This window comes from Hyaena hyaena, unplaced genomic scaffold (genome assembly GCF_003009895.1).
Source record: "Hyaena hyaena isolate Hyena2069 unplaced genomic scaffold, ASM300989v1 scaffold_531, whole genome shotgun sequence".
Classification (NCBI taxonomy): Eukaryota; Metazoa; Chordata; class Mammalia; order Carnivora; family Hyaenidae; genus Hyaena; species Hyaena hyaena.
The window spans coordinates 674179-700462 of record NW_024081164.1 but is presented as its reverse complement, the minus strand read 5'-3'; the positions used below and the strand labels follow the sequence as shown (position 1 = coordinate 700462).

General features: G+C 55.4%; 1 protein-coding gene across 3 annotated transcripts; it reads right to left on the bottom strand.

Annotated features, from left to right (window-relative positions):
* Positions 1-558: 558 nt before the first annotated feature.
* On the bottom strand, positions 559-23753 carry VSIR (V-set immunoregulatory receptor). Of its 3 annotated transcripts, none has more exons than XM_039255560.1 (7): positions 23123-23753; positions 12714-13145; positions 12232-12288; positions 6641-6748; positions 3503-3530; positions 1977-2170; positions 559-1829 (listed from the first exon to the last, which is right to left on the bottom strand). In XM_039255560.1, the coding sequence occupies exons 1-7, from the start codon at positions 23202-23204 to the stop codon at positions 1792-1794; spliced, it is 939 nt and encodes a 312-aa protein (XP_039111491.1). In that variant the 5' UTR covers positions 23205-23753; the 3' UTR covers positions 559-1791. The 3 variants fall into 3 exon arrangements, with proteins under 3 accessions (XP_039111491.1, XP_039111492.1, XP_039111490.1); XM_039255561.1 differs by having other exon boundaries at positions 1977-2173; positions 12720-13145; XM_039255559.1 differs by having other exon boundaries at positions 1977-2173; positions 23123-23752.
* Between the last annotated feature and the right edge of the window lie 2531 nt (positions 23754-26284).

Genomic DNA, 26284 nt, shown 5'->3' with positions numbered 1-26284 from the left:
ACACTCCTTCTATGATGACTGGCACTGTGTGTCCCTGGCAGCCAATGGACTAGAAGAGGGACCCCACCCCCCCGCCAGGGACAAAGCAGGAGCTAGGATTTTGGTGCTCTGGCCACTGGAGGTGACCCTGTAGTCTCAAGGCCCATGCCCAGCCTGGCATGACACTCACACTGGCCCACGCCCAGCCCAGCAAGACACCCACAGTGGCCCACACCCTTGGGCCTGACCAGGGAGGTTGGAAGCAATGCAATGCATCCAGGGGGTTCCCTGGTTCTAGCCGCAGCCTTGGGGGCTCGCTGCTGCTGGAGAGCCTAGAGCTGCTCCTTTGTCCCCCACCCCAACTCTTGTCTTCCCTCCCCAGGCAATTCGGCAGGTTAAAAAGTCCTGCCTCTCAGTGCCCAGACCCAGCTATGCAGAGCCGTTGCCAGCAGCCTGGGGGTGAAGGCCTTCCTTGGTGCTGTGCCCAGGCCCCCCCACCCAGCTCAAACTCGCCCCTTCCCCTGGTGGACACCCCTTCCCTGTTTCCACCCCAGAGTATATAGACACCCCCTGCTCCTCTCCACGTTTTAAAACCCTTTAATCAAAATTCCACAAAGGATTCCCTTCTATATGCATATAAAACAAATCCGGGACGTGCCCGGAAGCAGGAGACAGAGCAGAGGGTCCACAGCAGAGCACCACAAACCTCCTGTGTCACACACCCTCCTGATGGGGCCACTGTGCAGTGTAGGCTCAGCAGATTAAATTGGAAGGAAGACTGGCAACCGGGGGCGGGGCGAAGGAGGAGGGCTCCTTGGCACCCCTAGAAGCAGAGCAGGGACTAAAACCCAGCTCTTACAGTCCGTTCACAGGGTTTGCACGTATTGCCCATGTAGTTTTTAATAAGACTCCATCTCCACACTCCAGAGTGTCACAGTTGGGACAGGACAGTATGTGGTCACCTTCCGTACTGAGCACACTGAGCTTGGAGGGAGGAGGGCGGACCGGGGGTGGAGCATCTCCGCTCACCTTCCCAGCAGGCTCCACCTGCTCCCCCACCCCATCTGCAGCGGGTATTGCAACCTCTGGCCTGGCCTCCATTGCCCAAGTTGCCAGTGAGCCCACAGTGGCCACCATGCCGCCGTGTGCATTTCCTGTTTCAGGGACCCTGGCCAGTGAACTCTGGGGACCAGTGGACAGGGAACAGGAGCCCAGATTTGCTGAACCCATTGACAGTTACTGGGAGAGGCTGCTGGTAGCAGAAGGCACCCAGGGCTGGGAGGCAGGCAGGCCCAGCCCCAGGGACCCATGGTTACACAGAGGGAGTCTGACAGATGAACAGAGGCGAGACCAGAGAACTGGCTCCACCACAGTAGGGAAGAGTCCACATCTGTCCTGAGTCTCAGGCCTGGAGGAGGGTTCTGCCCAGTGCCCATCTTGTCCCCTCTGTGCTGTCAGGTCACAAGGCTCCTGTCCTAGGGAAGGAAGCTGCCACAGAGCTGCAAATTCTTGGGCTTCTAGGATGTGGGCCATTTGGCATTTGTAGCTGGTGAATTTCAGGCCTCTGGGGTGGGATCCCGGCACCCCACCATCCTTGAGACAGGGGCTGAGTGATCCAACACCTTCTCCCTGCCACCACGTAGCACCCAGAGGAGTTGAGGGTCTGGCCATCAGAGGTATGTCAAAGAGTCTGGGCTCAGAGCAGGAGGAAGGGAACCAGAACCAAGGCTAAGGGACCACTCAGAGGGCCGCCTTTGCCTGCAATGCCCCTGCCCCAGGCCCAGCCACAATCGCCCACTGGCCCCAGCTAGTCTAGATGGCCTCAGAGGTTGGAGAGTCAGGCACAGGGTCTGCAAAAGAGAGAAGCAGAATGAATGAGGGGCTCCTCTCTCCTCCACCCCCTAATCCCACACCATGAGGCTGGGAGGCCACAGGAGGGGAGTAAGGCAAGTGGGCCATGGGGAGGTCATGACCTGCGAGGGTCGGGAAGCACTCACCGAGGGTCGGGAAGAAGACGTCCCCAGGGCCTGGTGGAGACAGAGGAGTGCAGGGCTCAGAGAGCAGGTGCCGCCCAGACTCCGAAGGCATCCGCTGAGCCACGTAGGACAGGGGAGGCCTGGGTTTGGCCTCTGGCATCCCGTGGGAAGATGGAGAGACCTCGAAGCCGGGGTTTTCAATCCCTTGAGGGCTGCTGCTAGAAAATCAGTGCGGATACAGTCAGTTGTACTATCTGGCTTTGGGCCCCGGCCCTCCTGCCTGTATGTACCCCCTTCTCCGCTTCCTTACCCCTACGTGCCTTCACACCCCAGGCCTCAGCACCCTCTTCCAGCAGGAAGGCGGGGGTCCATGGCCACAGCGCAAAGGCCATGGGCTGCACTCTCCCATCTTTCCTGAGCTGAGGGCATCTGACCCCAGCTCCACCCTATTATTTGACCATCTGCCTTGGGTGCAGCCAGGAAGCCCGGGGTCAGAGACACTTTCAGGACATTCAGGAATCGGAGGACAGGTTTCTCTTTGGTCAGTAGAGTTAATGGCATTAAGATTGAAGGTCCCCACGGCCTGTCTTAACCTGAAGGGAAGAGTTCCCTTTCCCTCTTCCTGCTTGGGAAGAGGACGATCTCTAAACTGCCAACTCTGAGACGCCAGCAGGGTCCCTGGCAGGACTTCCTGGGACTTGTCTAGAAAATCATCCCTTTCATTCACCCAGAGGAGCTCTGGGTGCAGTGGTGAAGGCACCTGGGCCAAGTTCCTGAGTGTGGCTCATTCCTGGGGGTACCCTCCGTGCCAGCCTCCCCAAGACCCTCCTGCCCAGGGCGCACCAACAGCACACACGGCCCCGGCCGCTCCGCGCCCAGCCTGCGGCCCCACCCCGAGCCCCTAGCCGGCGTCTGCCCTTGCGGCCTGACAGCTTTCCCCCCTTGGAGTGCCCCATGGGGAGGGACCACGCAGCTCCAGGTGTGCTGCCCTCCCCTGCATGCTTCAGTGTCTGTCCCCAGCTCAGCGGCTCCCCCACCCCCTCCCACTCTGGCCAGTGAACACTGAGGCCCCAAGGTGGGTGCCTGGCTCATCCAGGCAGCGTTGGAGCTGGGCCTCCTGGGTGAGGGGTGGCAGGCGGAAACTGCCAACCAGCACCCATGTGTAGGCCTCAGTGGCAGATGCTCTTTAAGCAGCTGGGCTAGATGGCTAGATGGGGTCCCTGCTGCACAGCTCTCCTTCCCGACAGCTGACTCAGTGCCCGGGGAGGACCAGGGAGGCCATGCAGACATGTTCTGAGCCCTGTCACGGTACGACCAGTTATCAGGGAGGAGAGGGGAAAGGGTCCTAGTGAAGGGGGACGTTGGTCCTGGTTCAAGGTTACCCCTCTCTCTTCTACATTAACTCCAGCCGTGGTTCGGGTGTACACATTGCCCTACAGAGCCACAGGCCCTGGGGAGAGGCAAGAGGAGAGAGAGCCTGCCAGGCTTTGCGTCAGGGCCGAAGCAGCTGCAGGAAGATTTCTCAGGAAGCTCTCCATGGGCCTTACCTGTCCATCCGCACCAGCTCCTGGGCACCTGGGGACAGACAGACAAAATGGTCACAAAGGAAAGGCTTCCCTAGATAAGCTCCCTGCCCTTCGAGGAATGGGGGCAAGACCAGGCTGGGCCACGCTCGGCCCCGGATCCCACTTCTGTTCACTCTGGAGGCCCGTACTCTATGTTTACCCTGCAGGCGAGGCCTCGGTGAACCGTGCGTTTCAGTGATAAACGAAACTTGGGCCACATGGAACAAGGAGAAAGGACAAGGTCTGTCATGAGGAGGCCAAGGCAGCCAGTGCTTTCTCCCATGGCTTGATTAGGGGTTATGAGACCTTCCGGATTTAAGTATCAACCAAAGGCCTGACTCCTAAATCTGCTGTTTCCTGTTTGGACTTTTGCCACATTCTGGTCTTTCGCCACAATTTACTGAGTGGGAGTAGTGTAAGGTCAGTTCCAAACTGTAAGGTTCCTGGTCCTCTCTGGCCCATCCTCCGCCTTACCTATAGGGTGGCCCTAGAGGACATCTCTTAGAGGAACCTTAGGGGCCTGAGAACCCATCACATCTCAGACATCCCACCGCTTTCTGCTTTTTCTCCAAGCTCTTACCACCCCGCCCCACTCTTGGGATTCCCCACCCACCCACTGGCCACCAGCCAGATACAGTGGCCCCAACTTCCTTCTTCTGTGCAGCTCCTCTTTGTTTCTCATTTGTAAGAGCTTTGCCCCGACCACTATGGGGAAACGTGGGCAGGAGGGGCGTATGCGGAACATACAAGGGAAGTTACATAAAGGTTCCCAAAATCTCTGCTCTCGGAATCATGGGTACTGCTTACCGGGTGCCTCTGCACGTAAGTCTTCGCACATTCCCTGGGCTCATCCTTTCCACCCTCTGGGGGACGGATTGCTGGCCCCACATTAGCACTGGAGGACCCAGGCTCCATCTAATATTGGCTCAGTTTCCACACCCATCAGCCTCCGCAGCAGGCTGCCTGCCTTGGTGCTCCCAACCCTTTCTCTGTTTCTTCCCGAGCGTGGCTCCCTGCAGAGGACGCACTGCCCACAGCCACGACACACACTCCCTGCCCCTCCCTGACCTGCTGCCCCCCTCAGGCGCTCAGCCTTGGCTTTGTGGCCCAACCCCTGGCATGTCCCAGTGACTTCTGTCCCTATGGCTCCAGCAGCCACACTTCTCCGGAGTCTAGATGCAGAAATGACCCCAGTCTCTGCTCCCTCTCCATTTTGCTCCTGGCATCTCTTGTGTCTGTCTCTAAACCACTGGTCCTACAACTCATTTTCTCTTCTTTCTTTTTTTTGGGGGGAGGGGGGGTAGGTGGGAAGGAGGTAGGCAAACTGGCCTCAAAAGTACTTTTATCAGAAGATAAATTATTGATACCTTTTTGCTACTGCACATATTGAACCTGGGGATAAAGAGTTATAAGCGGCTGCACATTGAGGAACCCAGCTCCATTTAGAGTGTCAGAGGAGGTGCGTGGCACTGGTCACCGCGCAGCGCTAGCTGGCCTGCAGGACCACCTGCCCCCTCTTTCCAGCTCCGCAGCATTTGGTCCATCTGCCCCATCCCGGTGCTTCCTCTGGGAAGCCCTCAGCTCAGACTCAAGGTGTCCCAGCGCATGGAATAGGAGATACTAGCGGGTGACTCCAGGCTTCCCAGGTCCTCAGTCTGCCCCTGTGGTGTTCCGGCCCGGGGCCCGTGCCTAGCCAATGCTCAGAATTTGTTTTCCAGTTCCCATTCCCTGATGGAGGTAGCATTGTGGTCTGAACTAAGGGGGACAGAAAGCACCTCTTTTTATCTGGGATCTGAGCATGTCTCCCTCCATGTCTGTTCCTCCGTGAAAATGCTGCTCAGATGAACACAAGTCATAGCAGCCCCACGGTGACTGCTTGAGCCCCTGGGTTCCTCCTTCTGTTCCACCCCCTTAACCTGCCCCCGACCCACCTCCTCCACCACTGGATATTTCTGGAGATAAGTCACAGTGGGTTTTGCGAGAGAAATATTAGAGTAAGGGAAAGATGGTCACAGCCCCTGAGCAAGTCACTGCGGGGCTCCAGGTGAGAGGGGGTCTAACAGTGTTATAGTCCCACCAAAGGAAATCAGGTGTGAGCCAAAAGCCACCTGGGGGCAGAGCAGCCCCACTCTGGGCTCCCTCCTGCAGCCGAGCAGAGGAGAGGTGGGGGAGGCGATGCAAGCCCCAGGGCCTCCTCTAGGGCCTGCTCCTAGAGGACTCAGACTAGCCCAGGTTCATGGGCGGGGTCAGAGGAAAGGCAAGGGCACTGTGACCACAGAGGAGGGTGAAGTGTGGCCGTGACTTGAAGCCTGGCCCCACCGCTTACTTACTGTGAGGCTCCTTAAGCGAGTTACTAAACCTCTCTGTGCCTCAGTTTCCTCCATGGTAAAATAGGAACCATTGTAAGACCAAGTCTTCACGTCATTATGAGGAATAAGTGAAAGAAGGTATGTGACAAACTCAGTGTGGTCCGCAGCACAGCACCCTTTCCAGGTAGAGGTTGGTGGCTAGGATACTCGTGCTGATGAATGTTTTGATGATCTGGCGGGATTATGTTTGCTGAGAAAAGCATGAGGTGAAGCTCTGGGTTTGAGTCCCAGCTCTGCCACTTAGTAACTTACATAACATTTGGCTAATTATTTAACCCCGCTGAGCTCCAGCTTTTTCAGCTATAAGATGAAAGAACTGAACTATTATCTCCAAGATCCCTTCCAGTTCTGATAAGCCAAAGGTCATTTTTGTCCTGACAGTTACCATGCTAGTTGCAAAACAAGCCTAGCCACGCATTAAAGCAGGTCCCCAAAGGATCGCCAAGTGGCAGCATTTTTATAAACCCCTTTGAACTACTCCATGTGATCATTCATTCATTCAACAGGTATTTGGCGAGTGCCCAGCCAGCACCATATGGGGCTGGGGTGGCACTCAGGCCCCCCCAAATGGCACACCCGGGTCCCCGCCTCTCTCCACCCCTGAGCCCAGCTCCTTGAAGGGACTACAGCAGCTCCCATATCTGGAACAGAGAGGAAATGTGCCTGCCTCTTTGCTAGTCGCAGAGGCTGGGCGGGGGCTGGGCCAGCTCAGTCATACCCTCACCCACCCCAGGCAGGCAGGGATACTCACGGCGGTTGGAGGCCACCTGCCTCTGCTTGTAGACTAGGAGCAGGATGAGGGGAAGGCAGAGGATGCCCACGATGCAAGCGCCTGTAGCCACAGCAGCAGCCGTGATGCCTATAAAGGCAGAGAGATAGCCAAGGTGAGGCCCTGTTCCCTGTTCCTCCTGAAGGGAAACTGAAGCCCAGCGAGGGAAGGCCAGGCCACAGGAGGACCCAGCTCTACCCAGACCGCACAGCCAGACCCTCAATGACCTGCAGAGGCACAGAAGGTCGGGGATCCCCTTTCAAAGAGAGCCCCATGTGTCCTTCCCCAGTGGGCCCCGGGCACACAGAAATGAGACCGGGGACTTACAGGGGAGTCAGCTCCTGAGAAGAGAGAGAAGGGTTTTCATCCCAGCCCCCTGGGGAGAGTGCGGTGGCCTGGGCCATAGGCTGTTCCCTGGAAAGGGAAAGCAAGCCCTTCACAGACCCCATGCCATGAAGTTCAAGGTCAAAGGGAACCCAGGTGCTATAAAACTTTTAGAAATAGATCACAGTGATGGCTGCACAACATTGTAAGCATAATTAATGGCACGCTTAACAGTGGTTAAATGGCAAGTTTTATGTTCTGTGTGTTATACCACAATATAAATACATAAATAAATGAACAAAGGCCCCACTCATCCCCTGAGAGACCCCTTAGCGCTAGACACAACTTCCAGAAGTGATCTCACTCACGCAAGTCACCAGGGGAAACCTGGGTGAGAACTGGAGAACTGTGAATCCTTAACTGACATTTAAATTTTTTTTACTTCCTAAATTACAAAAACGACAACAACAACTATAAGTGAAAATACATTCCAGAAGTTTCCTCCTCCTCCTCCTCCTCCCTGCCCCGTCCCCAGGCTCCCTGCAAAGAAATGGTCACAGTCCATGCTTTTCTTGCGTGAACTGCATGTATATGCTTTTCGTGACGATCGCTTTTCCCACTTGGCATGGCTTGGCCATCCCTGTATCACACAGAGATCTCCCTCATTCTGCCTAGGGCTTCATCACGGGCTCACCCCAGAATTTATTGCAACAGTCCTCTATTGGTAGCTATGTCGATTGCTTCCATTTTTCAACATAACTAATAACATAACAGCAAACTGCTCACGTGCGTGCATCTTCGCTCGCTTGGGCAAGTTCCTCTGTACACAAACTCCCAGCAGTGGAAGTGCTGAGCCAGGGTGTGTGCGTTTTCTTTTAGGGTATTGCCTAATTGCCCTCCACAAAGGTTGTACCGCTTCACGATCCCACCAACAGCCTGAGAGGCTAGATTTATTTCTGCCCATCTGCTGACTCCAGGAGTTTAGCTGGGAACAGACGTGCCCTCAGAACCACGACCAGTGTAAACGCATTTCCTTCCTGATTTTAGCCCTTCCCAAAATACGCACTGGGATACCTTGTCACAGGGTCCGCTTGGCCCAGGAGCCCTGGGTAGGTAGATGGGCTGTGGTCTCCGTGTGGCCTTTGCGCTATTTATTTGGGAATAAAGGCTGTTTTTATCTCATTGTATTGCTAAATACCCTGATGGTGTGAATAAGCTTTCCGGGGGTTTGTTCAGACCACGGAAGAGAACAGACTGTTTACAGGCACTTCAGACATACCCACTGGTACAGGAACAGCTGCTATGCTAATTACAAACCAAGTTCAACTTCGCATTAAAGGAGGTCCCCCACAGATCTTAGCAAGGCTGCATTTTGCTGTGGAATATTGAAAGTAGACACGTTCTACAATTTAGACATTTGAAGATTTCTAACCCCTCCCACCCCCCCACCCCACCCCCCTCCCCGTCATAGGACCTCCTCTCAAGCACTGAGAAGCGAGTTACAAAGCGCTCTTTTCTTGTCACCAAAGCAGGTCTCCAGACTGGTACTAAGTCACAATCAGTGAGGTTAGTCAGGTGCTCCCTCATGGTGGCTCCCTGTCCATGGCCTGACTCCTGTCCCCAGGCACAGATCCCCCCCTCTGGGCCACTCTAGGGGATCAGGGCTTGGTTTCCTTACAACCCGGGCTAAGAGTTGAGGCCAGGACAGGAAGGCAGGGGTGTGGGCCCAGCTGTCGTCTGAAGCTGTGGGCTCTTCTGCAGAGCCCCGCCTCCCCCGAGCTCCCCATCCCTCCCCCCAAGCATGGCCAGCACCTGGGGAGGAGAGGAGGGAGTACTGCTTGGTAGCCACCCAGAGCCAGGCTCGTGGGGTAGGTGGTCAGGCACTGGCAGAGGCAGCTACCAGGCCAGCTACCAGGAGAATTGTGCCAGGCCTTTCCGGAGCAGGCGGGGATGGGAGCCCTGCCCCGCCACCCTCACCTGCTCAGCAGTGCCTTTTTGTCTAGAGCCTGCCGGTACCCTGTGGCTGGATAGGTAGGGAGGAGAGGGGAGGAGGGAATTTGGTCAGGCTGCCTGCTTCCCCAAGGAGGGGCCTGGATGAAAGCAAACCAAGCATCCTGCTGTGTAGGGGGATAGGGAGGTTGCTTTGTGGGGAGATAGGCTGTCCATGCCCCCCCTTTCCTGGGCTCAGTGAAAAACCACACAACCCCTCAGCAGTTCAGGGTTCCTTGGGGACCAATTGCCTTAGCCTCTCACACCTCCTGTTGCCTCCGCCGATCTCAGACTGATTTGGACTTTCAGATGATTTCCTAGACCAGCCTCCCTCGTACTTTCCAAACAGAACATCAGGAGACAGGGCCACAGGTAGAGCACGAGAACTCAGAACTGCCAGGGTGGAAGCATCCTTAGCTGATCAGGTGCTAAGGTTGGCTGTGGGACACGTGTCTTAGAGCGAGCAGGGACTAGGGTCTTTCTTAAGGTAAGCAGCGCCGAGGGCAGTACCCGGCGGCCAGCCCAGAGGCCCACTAAGCACGTGCGTCACCAGGCAAATGTTTCTAAACCATCAGAAAACAGTCCACTATCTGTTGCCATCTCCGTATTGTCCTGCCGTAGCCCACATAGTACATAACTTTTTTTTTTTTTTTTTTGGCCAACGTTTTAAAATGGAGAGTCTATGGGGTGCCTGGGTGGCTCAGTCAGTTAAGCGTCCGAATGTGGCTCAGGTCATGATGTCACGGTTCGTGAGTTCAAGCCCCGCATCAGGTTCTGTGCTGACAGTTCAGGGCCTGGAGCCTGCCTCGGATTCTGTATCTCTACCCCCCTTTCTTGGTCCTCCCTTGCTTGCTCTCCCTCAAAAATCAACATTAAAAAACAAAATAGAGAGTGCATGTAAAATCTGGACTTCTGACTGTGCTTGAAAATGGAGTGGCTCCAGCAGCCCTGGGCCCCCCTCCAAGCATGCGGCCATTGGAACTGCACTTACAGGCTGGTAGCTGGGTGCTCACTGCAGTCTCCACCTCTCCCTACTGTCTTACTCACCAGGTCCCTGGCATAGGGGGGATTTGAGGTTTTGATCCCTGATTCAGCCTCTTGGATAACACTGATGGCCTCCCTGTTAGTAGGAAAGGGACACACTTGCTCCGTTTCTCAGTGGACACATGATCCCTAGAGAATGGGAGCACTGCCCAAGTCCCCCCCAGGCCCCAAAAGTACAGCTGGGTTTCTTTGCATCTGACCCTGTGCCCACCTTAGTGACAAGACTCCACCACAGTTACAGTCTCCAGACCTCCAGAACCAAGAGTCCAGAAAGGGATTGAGGAGGGACTGCAGAGGCCATCAAAGCCATGCCCCTGCTGTCAATAGCCAGGGTAGAAGTAAACACCTCCCTCTGGCCCTGGGGGGGCCAGTTCCCTGTGGACAACAGCTCAGGGAATCAGGGGCCAGGGTGAAGCCACACATCTGGGAATTGGAGAGTCAGGCAAATGTCAAAACCCAAGAGCAGAGGAGCCCAGCCCTAACTCACTCTGGACCATCAAGTTCAAGGTTCTGCCTCACCCTTGGGTTCTTACCAGCCAGACTCCTAGGATTTCCCAGGTGACTTCTGTTTCCTTCATTCCCACAGCTACTTCTCTAGAGTCTAGATCAAGAAAAATGACCCAGATCTCTGCTCCCTCTCTATTTTGTACCTGGTTTCTTCATTGTCCCCACTGGCATCTCTTGTCTGTGTCCCCAAGACTTCAATTCATACAACTAATTTCCAGAAAATTGGCGTTGACAAGGGAAGGGCAGCCTGGCCCCCAGGCAGAGTTTGCGCACTGAGAATCAAGTGCTCCGGCTGAGGGGCCGGGCGCGATCCCTTCACCGGTCTGAACCTCGGTTTCCTCATGGGTGAACTATGGGAAGTGGCAGAGGTGATGGTCCCTAAGGGAGCTCTGGGGGCTCCTGGAGGAAGAAGCGGGACTGGAGGGTTGCTCAGAGTGGAAGGAGCCAAGGGGAAGTAAACACTCACGTGTGCCGCCAGGTGAGGCTCTCCCCGGTCTGTATGATTCTACACACGGTCATCCACCCTTTCTGGGAGGCTCCCAGGGGAGGAAGTGAGGACAGCAGTGGCTCAGTGCCACAGTGACACGTAAGGTTTGTGGTGTGCAGGGAGATGGGCTTGAACCAAAGAGTTCTTTAGTTCCGTGCAGGTCTGGCTCAGACCGAAATGTGTGTTCTAATTTAATTCCTGGCTAAGCTCTGCATTGGTTCCAAAAAGAGTAGTGTGAGTAGAAAGTTACCAGGACCCTTGAGCCAGGCTTTGGCTGGGGCTCTAGTTTTAGCTGTTCCGCTCCTGGAGGGGCAGGGGGGAGGTCTGTACTTGTGTGTCTGCGGGACCTGGGCAGGGGCTGGTCCATAGTAGATGCTCAGTAAATACTGATGGATAGGAGGCTGCCAAGACCCCCTCCTCTCAGAAGAGTGGGGTGCCCCTGAGATGTCTCCCCTTTGCCTGCTGTCTCAAAGCTGCTGGGCATTCTCTCCTGGCCTCTGAGTGCCCCCACATCCCTTAGAGCAGTGTCTCCTTCCTCTGCAGGGTACCTCTCTGGGCAAACACCAGGGGGCTGACTCCACCTACCTCCTTATGCATCCCCCCAGCCAGGGAGAAGGTGGAGTGAGCACAGCCCAGCTGGCCTTCTCTGGGCATCTGTTTCCATGTTTATAAAGTAACGGTGGTGCCACCCACTTCAGAAGGTTCAGAATCCACTGAGATACCAGTACTTGAAAGGACTTAGCACAGTGCCTGGCACAGAGTAAAAGCTCTAGGAAAGGTAGGTCTGCCCCCCTTCTTGAGCCTCTCCATCCCCCCTCCCCCATGCACAGAACAAGGAAGTGTTAAGTGGGTGGATGCAAGCCAAGAGGAACCCCACAGCCTGCGAATCTTCCCAGGTGGTGGAGGGCTGGTGGACAGGAGCGGCACACACGAAAACAGCCTGTGGCACCAGCACCTGTCACGGGGGCACTTGGCCAGAGGTCACCAGGGCACACCCCACCTGGGGCTTTGAGCCTTGGAAGGGGAGGTGGCTTCTGGGCACTGCAGCCCCCTGGCTTCAGTGAAGGGGAAAGCAAAAGGGAGGGGCAGCAGCAGAGAAGGAAGAACGAGGGGGTCTCATGGGCTTGGGATGATGAGATCAGAGTTCAGAATGGGGCCTGGGTCCAAGATGAACACAGAGGAGCACAGAGAACCCAGAAGGGCCAAAAGAGGGGTTCCTTACTTTCACTCTCCCTGGGGGAAGGTGGGTACAAGATGCACTGGGGTGATGCTTCTTTGTCTGTGGGAACAAAGAGAAGGGTTGGTTAGGTGGGCTTGAGGCCAGGGAGGCTTGTCCCACCCAACGCATGCACACGTGCGCATACACACACGCACACACACATACACACACTCCCCAGTTCACACCCCAGGTCACATATCACAACCACCATGTTGTCACCAGCAGTGATACACCAGCCTAGCCCTGTATACCCTCTCTTATTAGAACGACATACACACTCCTCTCCATCACACCCCACTAACCAGAGATTTCTACATGGCTCCACACACTATAGCCAACCTGTCTCACACACAGGCCTAGAGTGCCAGGGCCGCCCATATGTAGGATCACACACCCTCCGGCACAGAATCACATGCGGTCACACCCTCAAACACACAGCACCACCCCCACGGTGACTGCACCCCAAGCTGTCCCACGGAGCACACCTTCACCTCTCTGCACCTGCAGCTCCATGGCACCGTGGACCCTCTGCTCCGAGTGGCGGTGCCTGATCTCCACCACCAGGCAGCAGTAGAGGCCGCTGTCCACTGAGGTTAGGTTGCGCATGGTGATGGAGAAGTTGCCGTGGTGGTCGGAGACCGACTCCAGCCCGTAGCGCTGGGCCAGGTCCTGGCTGGTGTTGGCCTGGTGGCCGCTGTGGTGCAGGTGAAGGTCGTGGAACGTGAGGTTGCGGATGGGCCGGCGCTCCGAGCAGACCTGCACTTCGCCCCGCGAGCTGCGGTACCACGTCTTGTAGTAAGTCACGTCGTGCCCTTTGGCCATGGGGCCCAAGATCCTGCAGGTGAGGGTGACGTTCTGCCCCTCGGGACACACGTACAAGGAATATGGTGTGGCGACCTTGAAGGCTCCCACCAGATCTGTTCAGAGACAAGAGCCTGTCACCTCCTGAGCCAGGACCACTCCCGTTTCCACCAGAGTGGGGAAGAGCCTTGGCCTAGGGCTCCAGAGATGTGGGTTCCCGGGCCACAGGCCGTGACAAGTCAGCCGACCTCCCTGGGCTTCCGCTTCTTCATTAGCTCTTGAACCTGACTCCATTCTGGGCTGTATGGGAGGAGGAGTTTCTCCAGGTAAGGGACGCCCCTGAGCCCTGGCAAGCAGGACAAGGTACAGGAGAGACAACGGGCAGCAGACGGGGCCCAGCCTGTGTGTCCCTCTCCTCCTGCCCCCACTGTGGGCACCGCGGCTCTGCCCACACCTTCCAGCCTCCGTGCCCAGTGCTGTCAGGTGGGAGGCAGGACAAGGAGCACAGAGCCTATTTGGGAACAGCAGCCCTTTGCCCTTGACCACCCTGCTGGGGCCATTAGCACCTTTGGGCCTTCCCACCTCCTCATCAGTGAGCACCTATTAATGTGTGAGGCCTGTGCCTGGTGCTGGTGCTACGTCTCACCCGGATGCTGAGCACGTGGCCTCCCCTTGGGAGCTCATGACCTAGCTGGGTGTGCAACAGAGCATGCTTTCCCAACAAAGTAACCCCACAGGTTAAAGGGCACACCAGTGCCGGCCTTTAGGGCACCTGGAGGAGGGAAGATATAGCCGCCATGGGGACGGTCAGGGAACTTCTTGAAGGAAGAAGTCTCTTTGGGGTTGATGGACAGATAGGACTTCAGCAAGTAGCGAGAGTCCACTGGGCCAGGTGGTGAGGAAGACGCCAGGGTTCTTGGGGACAAGGACAGGGAAATCATGAACAGTCACTTCATCCTTCTACCTGCTGCCACCCAGTCTCTTAGAAATATTTCCTAGTTCATTTTGTTTTCAATAAGCAAATGAAGCCATCCCCTGGTCCTCTTTAGCCTACCCTAATCCCCCAGCATTTAACAGCATTTAACCGTGTTGACTCCCATAAGCACTGGCTGCTAGAAGCAGAATACTGGGGCCAGAAGCCCCACCCCTCCAGCTGTGTGGGCCCCACCTTCCCCGTGTGTGCCCTGAGAAAAATATTCACCACATGGCGTGGTTGTGAGACGCCTGAGCAAGGGAAAGAGGAGAGCACGACATGCGAGCCCTAATGCCCTCTGCGGACACAGAATAACTGCAGCTACTATACATCTGTGATATTTGAATTTTAATTGGCATGTCAGGGGCTGTTTTAAGTCAGGCATTCAGGGAAGGAGAGTTTGGAAATGCATACAGAATCCAGGTTGAAATGTCTGTTTCATTGCCACTGCCAGAATCGAGATAATGCCACTTCCTCTTGCCGACACCCCCTTCCCTGCCTTTAGAGCCTGGGACCCAACAGCAGAGCTGAAAGCTTTGCCCCATCACGGGGAGTGCGGCCCGGTGTGGCTTTGGAATTGGATCAGCCTGCATTGGAGTCCAGCAGCTGGGGTCACTTAGATTCTGAGTTTCAGACTCCTCACCAGCGAACAGAAAGGAAACCATCTACCCACCAGGATGGAGGCAAGGATAACAGATAATTTACATGAAGTGCTCTGGAAGCGCTTTGCTGGTAGTTGGGGTTTGCTACGTGGAAGCTAGACAGCTCTCTAATTCCTCTCCAGCAGGTCAAGAAACATTTCCTAGGAGTGAAAATAGTTCTGCAGAATAGAATGGAGAAGCCAGCTTCAAACTCTCTCCCACTAAGGTGTGAATGACTGATAACAGCTTGTGATGCAATCTTGGAGTGCCTGCATGTTTAAATGAGAGTGTGGGGGGTTAGCAAAGTCATGGCCCCAAAGAATGTGTCTGCAAGGTGGAGTGTTAGACCCCCAGAGAGTAAGGCAGACAGACACACGCTAGATCCTCCCACGCCATACACATGTGAGAGGGAGTCATGTCTGAGAGCCCCAGATTTATGGAAAACCTTTGCCGAGGTGAGCAGAGATTTCAGAACTTCCTGATCCCTTTTCAGGCAGAAATATAGAGGCCCAGAAGGGGAAAGTGATTTGCCTGAAGCGCCTCAGAGAGTACAGACTCAGAACCTGGAGCCTGGGAAGCTTCAGGTAAAGCTAGATCTAGTTAGAACTAGAAGAAGAAAGAGCATGTAGCCTGTGCTATGCTAACTACTTTATGGGCATAAACAACTCTATAAAGGTAGGTGCTGTTTTTATTCCTCTTTCACTGAGGAGAAAACGCGAGGCACAGAGACGTTAAATAATTCACTGAAGATCATAGTAAGTGACTTGGACTCCCCCTCACAGGCCTGTGTGGTGGCTGCGGCCACAGAACCCTGTGTGCCAGTAAATGGAGGTGGGGAGTAGCTATGGAAGGGACCCTCCCAGGCACTCCCAGGAAGAATTAAAACCCACTCAAAGAGCAGACCAAGGAGTCGTCTGCCCTGCGCTCCCCCTTTCTCCAGCAGCCCTGCGCTGGTGGCACCTCCTCGCAGCACCCCTCCCAGCTAGCACTCCATCTTCCCTGTTGACAACCCCACACCCACCCCAGAGAACCCAGGGCTGGGAGCCAGATCCAGATCCAGCAGCCTTCGCCACAAGCGCACACACCTTGCAGTCTGTGGGCAGAGCCAGCTCAGTAGCAGAGGCCAGAGGCCAGGGCCGCATGTCTGGGGTGGCTGCGGGGGGCCAGGCCGACTAGAGGTGGAGGCAGAGGCAGGAAGTGGAACACAGAGCTGAGCCGGGTCGGGGTGGGGGCTGTGGAGTGGACAGAGGTGTAGATGGGGTGGGGCTGAGATGTGGGCAAGCTGCAGGCAGCTTGCGGCCGGGGTGGAGCAGGGTGGGAGCAAGCAGCGGGGCCTCCAGGGGGACACCAGCCGGGGGCTCTCAGCAGGGCATCAGGCTCCAGCTCTCAGGGACCAAGCAGTGGTGGCAATGAGCGCAGAATTGCCTGGACAGCACCAGGGAGAGATTGTCAGCACTGAAAGCAATTTCATTGAAAACCCACAGTGGGGCATAGAATTGTTGAGACCAAGCACAGGAGGTGGGCAGGTCAGGGGGCTTGCTCAATTCCCAACACCCCACACTCCCCAGAGGACCTCTTCCCCTTTTAGAAAAAGGAGAAGCTGCAGGGGATTCGGGTTTGGGGGATGGGGGACAGTCTTCAATTTCAGCAGAAGGGCCAGAGAGCAGTGGGCTAAGGATTCATGGGGGGATCTTGTCCTACGGGAGGCAGGGGAATAGGTGGGAAGCATCCCGTTTGTTGTGTCTAAGACTCAGCCAGGTCAAGGCCCAGGACAGCCTATCCTTGGGAGAACGCTCAAAGGCACAGAGTTGGGGAAAATAATGCTTGCACCCTGTGCCACCCACAACTGCACATGCACACGTTATCAGGGATATATATAGCCCAGCTGGATTTGTAATTATTTGGCAGGAGGATATCGCTTATTGTCAGGAGCAGATCCTTTTGGACACCTGGGTCATTGTCAGAGCCTGGGGAGAGTGGGTGGGGAGGAAAGCCCCTGGCTCCAGGGTGGCCGGGAGCCTATGAGACAGGAAAATGGCCCTGGCCCTGAGCCTGTGCCCAGGCGGGAGCCATCCAGTCATTGTGCTGCTCTTGGGGCCCAGCCCCACCCTGCTCCCCACCTGTTACTAGGTAAGGAGGCAGAAGCGCCTAGAGGAAGATTGCTAGGAACCTGGTAAGTTCCCAGTCTCAGGATTCAAACCTTGATCTGACAGATCCCTGGGCCCCAGTCCACACTTGGCTGGGTCCTTGCTGTATGCCCTTGGGTGGGTCCCATCTTCCCTGTGCCGCCTCCTCTTCATCTCAAGAGACTCCCCACCCACATTCCTAGCCCTTTCCAGCTCCGAAAGTCTGTGGCCAGAGGAAAGGGCTAAATATTTCCTTAGGGCAGAGGAATAGGCAAGAAATGGGCCACTTCTTATGTATCCGGACTTGCTTCACACTTTATACTCATCTCGCTTAATTCTCCTAATACGCCCTGATGTGGGTATTATCATCCCATTTTAAAGGTGAGGAAACGGGCACCTGGGTAGCTCAGTCAGTTGAGCATCCGACTTCAGCTCAGGTCACGATCTCACGGTTCGTGAGTTCAAGCCCCACATCAGGCTCTGTGCTGTCAGCGCAGAGCCCGCTTCAGATCCTCTGTCCCTCTTGCTCAGCCCCTACTCTGCTTGGCTTTCCCAAAAATAAACATTTTTTAAAAAGCAATAAAGGTGAGGGAAGAGACTCAGAGAAGTCAGGTGACTTACCCAAGACCACCCAACCCTGTGTGGCATTGCTGACAGCCACACTTTAGACACACCAGCGCTGCAGGAAGGAAGGGCGCCCCCACCCCCACACTCCTGAAGCAGGGAGGGCTGACACTTCATTCTCCAGCTACTTAGATGAGCTCCTCCTCTTCCACCCCGCCATCCTTGCTCTGCCTCACACCTAAACTGGAAACATCATTCCATCATTCCACAAATATTTACCAAGGTCCTAACATGAGCCGGGCCCAAGGCAGAGAGGCCACAGGGGTGCAGAGTTTCTTAAGGATGTCCGCTCAGAAATTAGGCTTGCTTCTGCCACTTTCTAGCTGTGGGAACCTCAGCCTCTTGTAGAAGCTTCTGTGCCAGTCCAGGGGAGAAGCACTCTTGTCTGGCTTCATCTCGGGATGCTAGTTTTCATGACTTCACCTCTTTCCACCCAGCAGGCACCTCATGAAACCCTGTGGGTGTGCACGGATGGGTGTGTGTGGGTGTGGGCAGGCCTGTGTATTTTCCCTGACGGGGCATGGGTTTAGCCCACGGTTGCCAAGGCGACGCCCCAGCTTGATTAGTCAGGCCTGGGAAGCCCAACCCAAACAGCTGAACTCTGTCCAGTTGCTGCTACGCGTTGTAAGTAAACAGTGATCTGCTGCTGTTGCTGGCCCTGTGCTAGGTACAAAAGGCCAGGTCCCCACCCTCAGCAGGAGCACCAGACAGCCATGGAACTGGTCTCCAGCTCCCTGCCAGGCCCTGTTCCCCAGGATAGCCCCTGGAGGGTGGAGGGAAAGGCTCGGTTCGGTCTTTACCAAGCTGCGGACCACAGAGGGAAACAGAGTCAGGGACCAATCAGGACGGAGTCTGCCGGCGCCGAGTTAGAGGAAGTGCCCCCCGTGCGAGGAGCTGAGCCGGCAGGTCAGCCCCTGGGGTCTGTGGCCAGCAAGGACAAAGGGCATCTCAGATGTGTTTATTGATACCTGCCCCCGCAGGAAGTGTCCATTCACATCAGACCAAGGAGTCTGGGAAGGGGAAGCCAGGCTGTATTGGAGGAAGCCGCACTTCCAGCACCTTGGGAAAGCATCCACACATCCGGGGCTGGAGGCCGTCGGCCGGCACACCCCCTGGAGAGGGCCTGGGCGGTTGGCCAGATGCCCTGCCGATGGACGCTTCTCGGGACGACTCCTTCCCAGACTCGCCCAGGCCCTCCCTGAGGATGACTGTGTGCAGCCCACTATACCAGCACTAGCCAGCTTCCGCCAAGAGCCTGTGCTGTGAAGACTCCCTAAGGTTCAGGCTCCAGCCTTTCTGTGCCCCATCCTCAGGCCAGGCAGCTCAGTGGCGGTCGCAGTGGCAGGCACTTATACGGGAGGTAGCCGGGCACTGACGGGAGGGCCCCTCTCCTTCCTGCAGATGGATAGATGGCCTGGCCAGCAAGGACTTGGCTCACTCTCCCTCCCTCTCCCCCTCCCTGCTGTGGTTATTGGGATAGCTAATTGGCCCAGCATAAGGCAGAACCCAGCTGGAGCTACTGTATTTATTTGGACACTGTATTTCTTTGAGGAAGGCAACAGAGGCTGGGAGAACTGGGGGCTGGGAAAAGCCCAGAGAAGCCCTCCAACCGTGCCCTGACCTCTTAGGGATGGGAAGTACCGTTCTCTTTCTTTTCCTCTGGGGGAGCTGAACCGCCCTCCGGCCGCCACCTAACACTCCTCATAGTAGTGAGTTTGCTTCTGCGGTGAAGGGGAGGAGCGAGAGCAACTCGAACACAACCAGTTTTACTTTTAGTTTTATGGCATAACATTGAATCACACAGAGAGAAGGTTATCCTCCTCCCCCACCTTTTTTGTTTTAAACAAGGTACAGGGGCTTCAGACTCCGAGAGCCTCCCCCAAACTATAGTTTCTGACTAGAATTTAATACTCAATATGTGGCGTTCCGATTATGTACTTGTGCGATTTTGTTCTATTTATGGCAATACTGGCTTTCCATTGGTGGCAATGGTAGAAAGTTTCCTTTTAAATCTATTTACTCAAGTAAAAGAATGAGTTGATTTGAGGGGGAAAATAATAAGTACTTATGATTGGCAGATGCCACAGAAGTCCCAAAGGTAATGAGCAGATGACTGCAGCTCGGGAAACACGTTCATGGAACTACCCTTCAGAAGGGGGTGGACAGCCCCTCACTGAAGCCACGTCACCCAGGCTGCCCACATCCGAGTGTGAGTTCATGATCCCACAGTGGAATAGAGGAGGCGGGACTTAAACCCAGGCCCCCATGGGAAATAGCATCCTATGTAGAACCTTTAAAGGACTGGGCTCACTTGGGCAGAAGTACAAGTTCATTACTGAATGATATATGGGCACGACAGCCACAGTCTTTCTCTCTGGGGACAGTCAGCCCAAGTAAATAGGCTAAATGTAGAGATCAGTTTTAAGATCCCAATGAGACAAGCAAACCCTGAGCTGGCCTTGCCTTGAAGCTGCAAAGTCCTCCATCTCTGGGGAACTTTAAGAGAATCTACAGGTACTTCCCTGGACATTTTATGCTTTAAGTGCCTGTAGGTGCTGACAGGTGGCTGGACCTGTGCATACTTCAGACCTCTAGGATCCTTAGAGTCCCGTCCTAAGGAAATCAGTCAATGTCCTCCCAACACCCTGGCTCCTTAGGCAGCAAGGAACTTAGATGGAGAGTCAATGGCATGTGGGCTTGGAAAGCCAAGAAACAGCCTAATGCTACCCAGGTGCCGGGTGCTGTGCTGAGTTCATGCACAGCAGCCCTCTGAGGGAGGTGCTATCATCACCCCATGTTAGAGATGAAGGAACCTGCTCAGAGATACTGAGTCCCTTGCCCAAAGTCACAGCAGCAAATGGCCACTATGGAACTTGAACCTAGTCCTGACGGACTCCCAAGGCCAGACTGTTAAGGGACGGGACTGTATGGGAAGCATGCAAGGCACACAACTTCAGGTCCCTTGCCTCACCATCCCCATACAGGGTGCCATCGGAAAGGCCTTGGGCCTGCTGGCGCTGCTGCGGAGGGGACCCAGGGGTCCGTGGGAAGCTGCCTTACCAATCCCAGCCTTGCTCCGCCCGGGTGAGGGCCGATCACTCCTGGATGAATAGCTGGCCTAAACCTGGGGACCTCAAGCTCAGTATGTGGGGCTTAGTGCTCATTAAAGGGGTCACTGCCAATGGGCCGGATGGGCACTGAGGAGCCCTTCTTTCTTTCCCTGGATCTGCTAGGGCAAAGACCTGTATGTATATGTATCTAGGGAGGCAGTCTCTTTCAGCTTCCCAGCTCTACCTCCCACTTGGGCCACCCTCTCCAAGAGAGGTCAGTCCCCAGCAGGGAAACTTTGCCCTGCTTGGGGGGAAGCAAGAGCAACCATCCCAGCTCAGCAAGGGACTCCCTGGTGTCACTGGTTGTCCCCACAATTGGGGAGGTGCCCGCTTGTACCCAGTGGCCGGCCTCAAGAGCCACCCCAGGGCCTCTGGACAGAAGATAGTAGATTTCCTAAGAGCTGACCTTTGCTGTGTCAGAGGCTTGCACCACAGGTTACTCAATAAGGCCCTACCGTCCTGTTTACCATGAAGGGTGGGGGGTCTCCCCTCCCTGGGCTCACTGTACTTCTATGTGCTAGTCCCGGAGTCTGGGCCACCTGGGTCATGGTGAGAACAAGAACTTCCTCAGGTCCTAGGAGTGCCTGTAAGGGAGGTAGAGTCTCTGCCACCCTTAGGGTCTGCTGGGCCCTGGCTCTTCCCTCCACCCATCTCACTCTGAGTTGGGCCCAGATAAGGGACATCTGCAACTCTTACTGGGCTCCTGAGCACCGTGCTTACCACCCCCATTCTCCTTTGTGCTGACCCAACCCCAGGAGCTTACCAAAAGAGGCCTATGCCAGCCACCTCCATCTCACCTTCCCAGGCATGAAGGCTTTGACCTTGAGGGATCCCACCCAAAGCTACCCAGCACCTCAGCAGGACAGTGAGCAGGTCTTAACAACTCACAGACCCTTGTGACCATGCCTGCGACCAGGCCTTCCTTCTGTTTACTCCCCTGTTGCACACAGTACTAGGTAGTATGAATATTCCTTACCATGCCCATATCACAGTTAAGACTACTGAGGCCCAGAGTGATTCAAAGCTACAAAAATGCTTCTGACCCCTTTTAAAATAGAAAACTGCTTAAAGCCTGAACTGGACCCAGGAAAAGATGGCCCTTTGGAGTGCCAACCTGTCTGAGTACCCAGAACCACCAGGGGAGAAGGCTTCTGGCTATATAGACAATACAGAGCGAGGGGTGCTGAGCCTTTCTGCTGCCAGTTACTCTGCAAGGTGGGGCCCCTATGCCTTGAATTCTCTAGAACTCAGTTTCCCAAGTTGGAGCTGCTGAACAGACAGCAGCCCGGCCGGGGGTCAGACAGGGCAGGGGTGAGAAAACAGAAGGGCGTCCTGAGGTCACTTGAGGAGAAAGGGGCGGGACAAGTCTTCTCTGGTGGGTTCCGTGCTGGCCTTCCCACCTGCCACCATGCCCTGCTCCTTCTGGAGCATGTCCTGCCATGAAGTATGGCCTTGGTGCCCAGACCACCTCCCTGCTACTGGAAGTATCCAGGCCAGGGCTAGGCAGCTCTGTGTGTGGGCTGTGGGCTCCCTCCTCCTTATCAGAGGCCAGCCTCCAAATGCTGAGATAACCTGCTGCCTGCAGGCACACAGTTAGTTTCTGAGGTACATTCCAGGTCCTCTGGACTCCCTCCTCTCCCTCCTACCCTGTGCTCCCCCTCCTTTCTTCTCCTGACCCGCCCACTGGGTCCCTGTGCCAAGCGCCCCACCTTCCTCCAGCCTCCCTGACTCCCTGCATGACTCAAGCTTTCCCTGGGCCTTCCCCATAAAGGCTTGCTGGCCCCCTCTTCCCGTGACATCCAGCCACTCCAGCGCTGGGCAGGCAAGAACCAGGGGCCAGGCTGTGGGTACCCCGACCTCTGCCCTGCCCCCAGCAGCCCCAGCCAAGATTCCAACTTGGAGTTGCAACAGTCTGGACTTGGGGAGAAAGAATTTGGTGCCACCCTGGTGTTAGGGCTTCTAAGGAAACGGAGACCAGAAAGATGCCCTAAGTTATCCCAGGACCCAGAAGAGGCTCGTGGGTGAGCTGGGAACGTGTCCCACGTTCTCCCCAGTGCCCCCACATCGGTCCCTGAGCTACAGCTTCGCTAGATGCCAGGAATCAGCTGACTCCTCAACTCTCAGCAGCCAGACCCTCAGGACAAGGACCAGAAGGGCACCCACAGCTGGGTGTGGACCCATGCCCCCCAAGGGTCAACCAGGAGTGTCGCCAGGGAGCAGGGCACAGAGACTACCACACCCCCTGTGCCCAGTGAGATCCTGGAGTACTGAGGCTGGAGGGGCAGGGAGATGCAGGTGTCAAAAGCCAGTGGCTTCCACGAGAAAATATTGGGGCTGTCCCCACCGTTTTTGGGTCCTGTCTGCAGCAGCTACTCCTGCTCGGGGCTCTCTGGGCAGAGAAGGGTCAGGCAAGAAGCAGTTTGGGCAGCTGTCAAAACATGCAGATGTGCCCACCGCGCAGCCAGGGCACTTGGCAGAGAGCTGGGGGCCCCTGCCGAGCCTCCCAGCAGGCAGGAGACCGGCTGGCTGAGGGGGCGCCCCCAGCTGCCTGCGACCACTTCCGCCGCCCCTTGTTCTGCCAGTGCGCGTCCCCAGTGCCCAAGCTCCTGCAGACCTTACCTCGGGAGGCAGCCAGGAAGAGAGAGAGGAGCACAGGCCCCCAGCGCCAGCCGCTGGCCTCCGGTTCTAGGGGGCCGCCCATGTCACCGTCCGGCGGCGGCGTCTGGAGCCCCGGGGCCGGAGCGGGATCGCGGGCGTGAAGGGGGAGCTCCTGCCGCTCCTTGAGCCGCAGGACACGGCCAGCCCGAAATCCTCCGGCTGAGCGAGTGCTGAGTGAGCGCCCTGGGCGCCCGAGAGCCGCTGCTCAGGGGCCCACCCCGCCTCCCCCGCAGCGCCCCCGAGGGGCCGTGGGGAGAACTGCCTCGTCGAGGGCCCCGCGGGAGGGGCTTCCCCTCTGACTCACAGGGCACCAGGCCCTAGAAGTAGGGGAGGCAGCTGCCCTAGACTGCCAGTGTAAACCTTCTACTCTCTCCCATTTCTCTCCGGAGAGAATTGGTATTGCGGCACAGCCTGATAAGTGCGCTACCTCTAACTTAGCAGGCGATCTAATCATCATAGGTTGTGTCTGACCTCACCCAGCAGCCTTTGTCCCCAATATCCTGTAGCCCAACCCTGGGCCTGGGATGAGAAAGAAAGTAAAAGAGAGAGAGAAAGAAAAACAGAGGAGAGAGAAAGAAAAGGAGCAGGGGGGAGAGAGAGAGAGGGAAAGGAAGGAAGGAAGGGAAAGAAAAGAAAGCTAGCTAGCTTTTGTAAAGGGCTAGGCAAGTTGGAGCAGGCTTGACTGTAGATTCCAGAGCCTGCAATACCCTTGTGCATACACACATGCACGTACGCGCGTGCACACACACGCACGTAGATGCGGCATTAGGTGCGGGAGCACACAACAGGCTTGGCACGTCCCTACAGACGCATGTGTGGATGCATGGCTTTCTAAATAGAGGAATGGGGGTGACAGTGGTAGGGCCGGGGACCAGGGGAAGGAGGGGCGCAGCCATTGTACCCCAGCCTTGCTGAAGCTTCCAGGAGCTTGGCTGACCCATGAGGGGTCTTGAGCTCACGGCCGCCCGCCCCCCCCCACCCCGCTCCCAGGCTGAAGGGCAGAGGACAGCCGAGGTCCATCTGGGTTGGGAATCAGAGTAGAGGAACTAGAAAGTAGCCAGGAATTCTGGGTGCCCCATAGGTGGCCCGAATCTAGTCGGAGGCTCTCTAGGAGCTCTGAGTCCTTGCTCCTGGGGCAGGAAGGCTACACAGAGGAAAGGTGGACATGTTGCTTTCATTACTAAGTGACATTGCCCCAGCACCCCTGGATGGGAGCCCCAGAGACTGCCAGGACAGAACTGGGTCCTTCCTCATGATCCTGACCTTATAATTCCACTTTGAGAAACAGCCCAGGGCCTTTCCTGCTGGCAGAGTGTGAGCTCTTCCACCCACGGCAGGTAGAAAGCCGATTGAAATCACATAGATACTGGGCCCTATTCCCACCCTGGCCAGCCTTTGACAGAGGTAAGGTGGGGCCACTGAAGGGGTGAGACCATAGAGCACCTGGCCTGGCCTCACCCAGACCACCCTTGACCAGACTCCCACTGCCCCTGGGTCTACAAGGTGGATAAAGAGAGCCTGCGATTTGTGGCAGGGAAACACCTCCCCCATGAGCTAGAACACCTGAGCAGGGCCCAGTGGTGCTGTCCCCTACTTCCTTCCTCCCTGCTGCACGGTCCACTAGTGGGCCTCCTGGGCTTGCATCAGAGTGAGACACAGAGGCATTGCCCAAGGTGTGGGCATGGTCCAGAAACCTCAAGCACTATTGCCACAATGCCAGGGCAGGAAGGACTCAGCTGAGAGGGCCTTCGGGTCACTGACTTCCCCCTCACCCACCTTTCCCTCCGTTGCCCAGACCCGGCCGCAGAGAGAGGGGGCTCTGTGGGGCAGCCCCCCTCTCCCAGCCCCTGCAAACCTGATGGTTTGACCTACTTCTGGGGTCCTGGGGGAAGTGGGAAATGTCAGCCCCACCACCCCCACCAGTGAGGCTGGAAGGCTGCCCCTTCCCTGCAAGGTGGCACCTAGGCTCCCACTGGCATCTCAGGGGGTCTCAGTTGGGCTCCATGCTGGGCTCCTGGCAGGTGGCTGCTGCTCACAGCTGCATCCAGGACCTTGGAGAGCCATGAAATGAACACAGTGGCTTTTCTAGACAGTCATCTTTTCTCAAATGTTTGAGGCACACACCCTTTACAGACATGATTGCCGTACAGGATTATATTCCTTTCACATGCCTGTCGTAGTGATTCCGTATTATATACGTTATGGAATGATCCCCATGTTGAGTCTAGTTACCATCTGTCACCATACAAAGTTGTTAGGATACTATTGACTGTGTTCCCCAGGCTGTAATTTTCATCCCATGGCTTCTTTACTGTATAAGTGGAAGTTTGTACCCCTTCATCTCCTTTGCCTATTTACCCTGCCCCTGACACCCTTCCCTGCTCTGATAACCAGCAGTTTGTTTCCTGTATCTGTAAGTCTGTTTCTGTTTTGTTTTGTTTGTTCGTTTGTGTGTTTTTATTCTACATATAAATGGAATCCTACAGTATTTTTCTTTCTCCATCATATTTCACTGCACATAATATTCTCTAGCTCTATCTGTGTTGTCACAGCATAGATTTCATACCATGGCAAGATTTCATTCTTTTTTCTGGCTAAGTAATATTTCATTGTGTGTGTGTGTATATATATATATATATATATATATATACACACACACAATATCTTCTTCATCTATTCATCTATTGATGGACACTTGGGCTGCTTTCATAATTTGGCTGTTGTCAATAATGCTGCTGCTAACGTAGGAATGCATGGATCCCTTTGAACTAATGTTTTTGTATTTTTTGGATAAATTCCCAGGAGTGCAATTACTGGATCATATGCTAGTTCTATTTTTAACTTTTAAAGGAATCGCCATGCTGTTTTCCACAGTTTACATTCCCAACAGTGCACAAGCTTTCCTTTTTCTCCATATCCTCGCCAACACCTGCTGTTTGTGTTTTTGATTTTAACCAATCTGATGGGTGTGAGGTGGTATTTCATTGTGGTTTCAATTTGCATTTCCCTGATCATGAGTGATGTTGAGCATCTTTTCATGTGCCTGTTGATCATCTGGATGTCTTCTTTGGAGAAATGTCTTATTCGGCCCTCTGCCCATTTTTAAATCAGGTTATTTGCTTT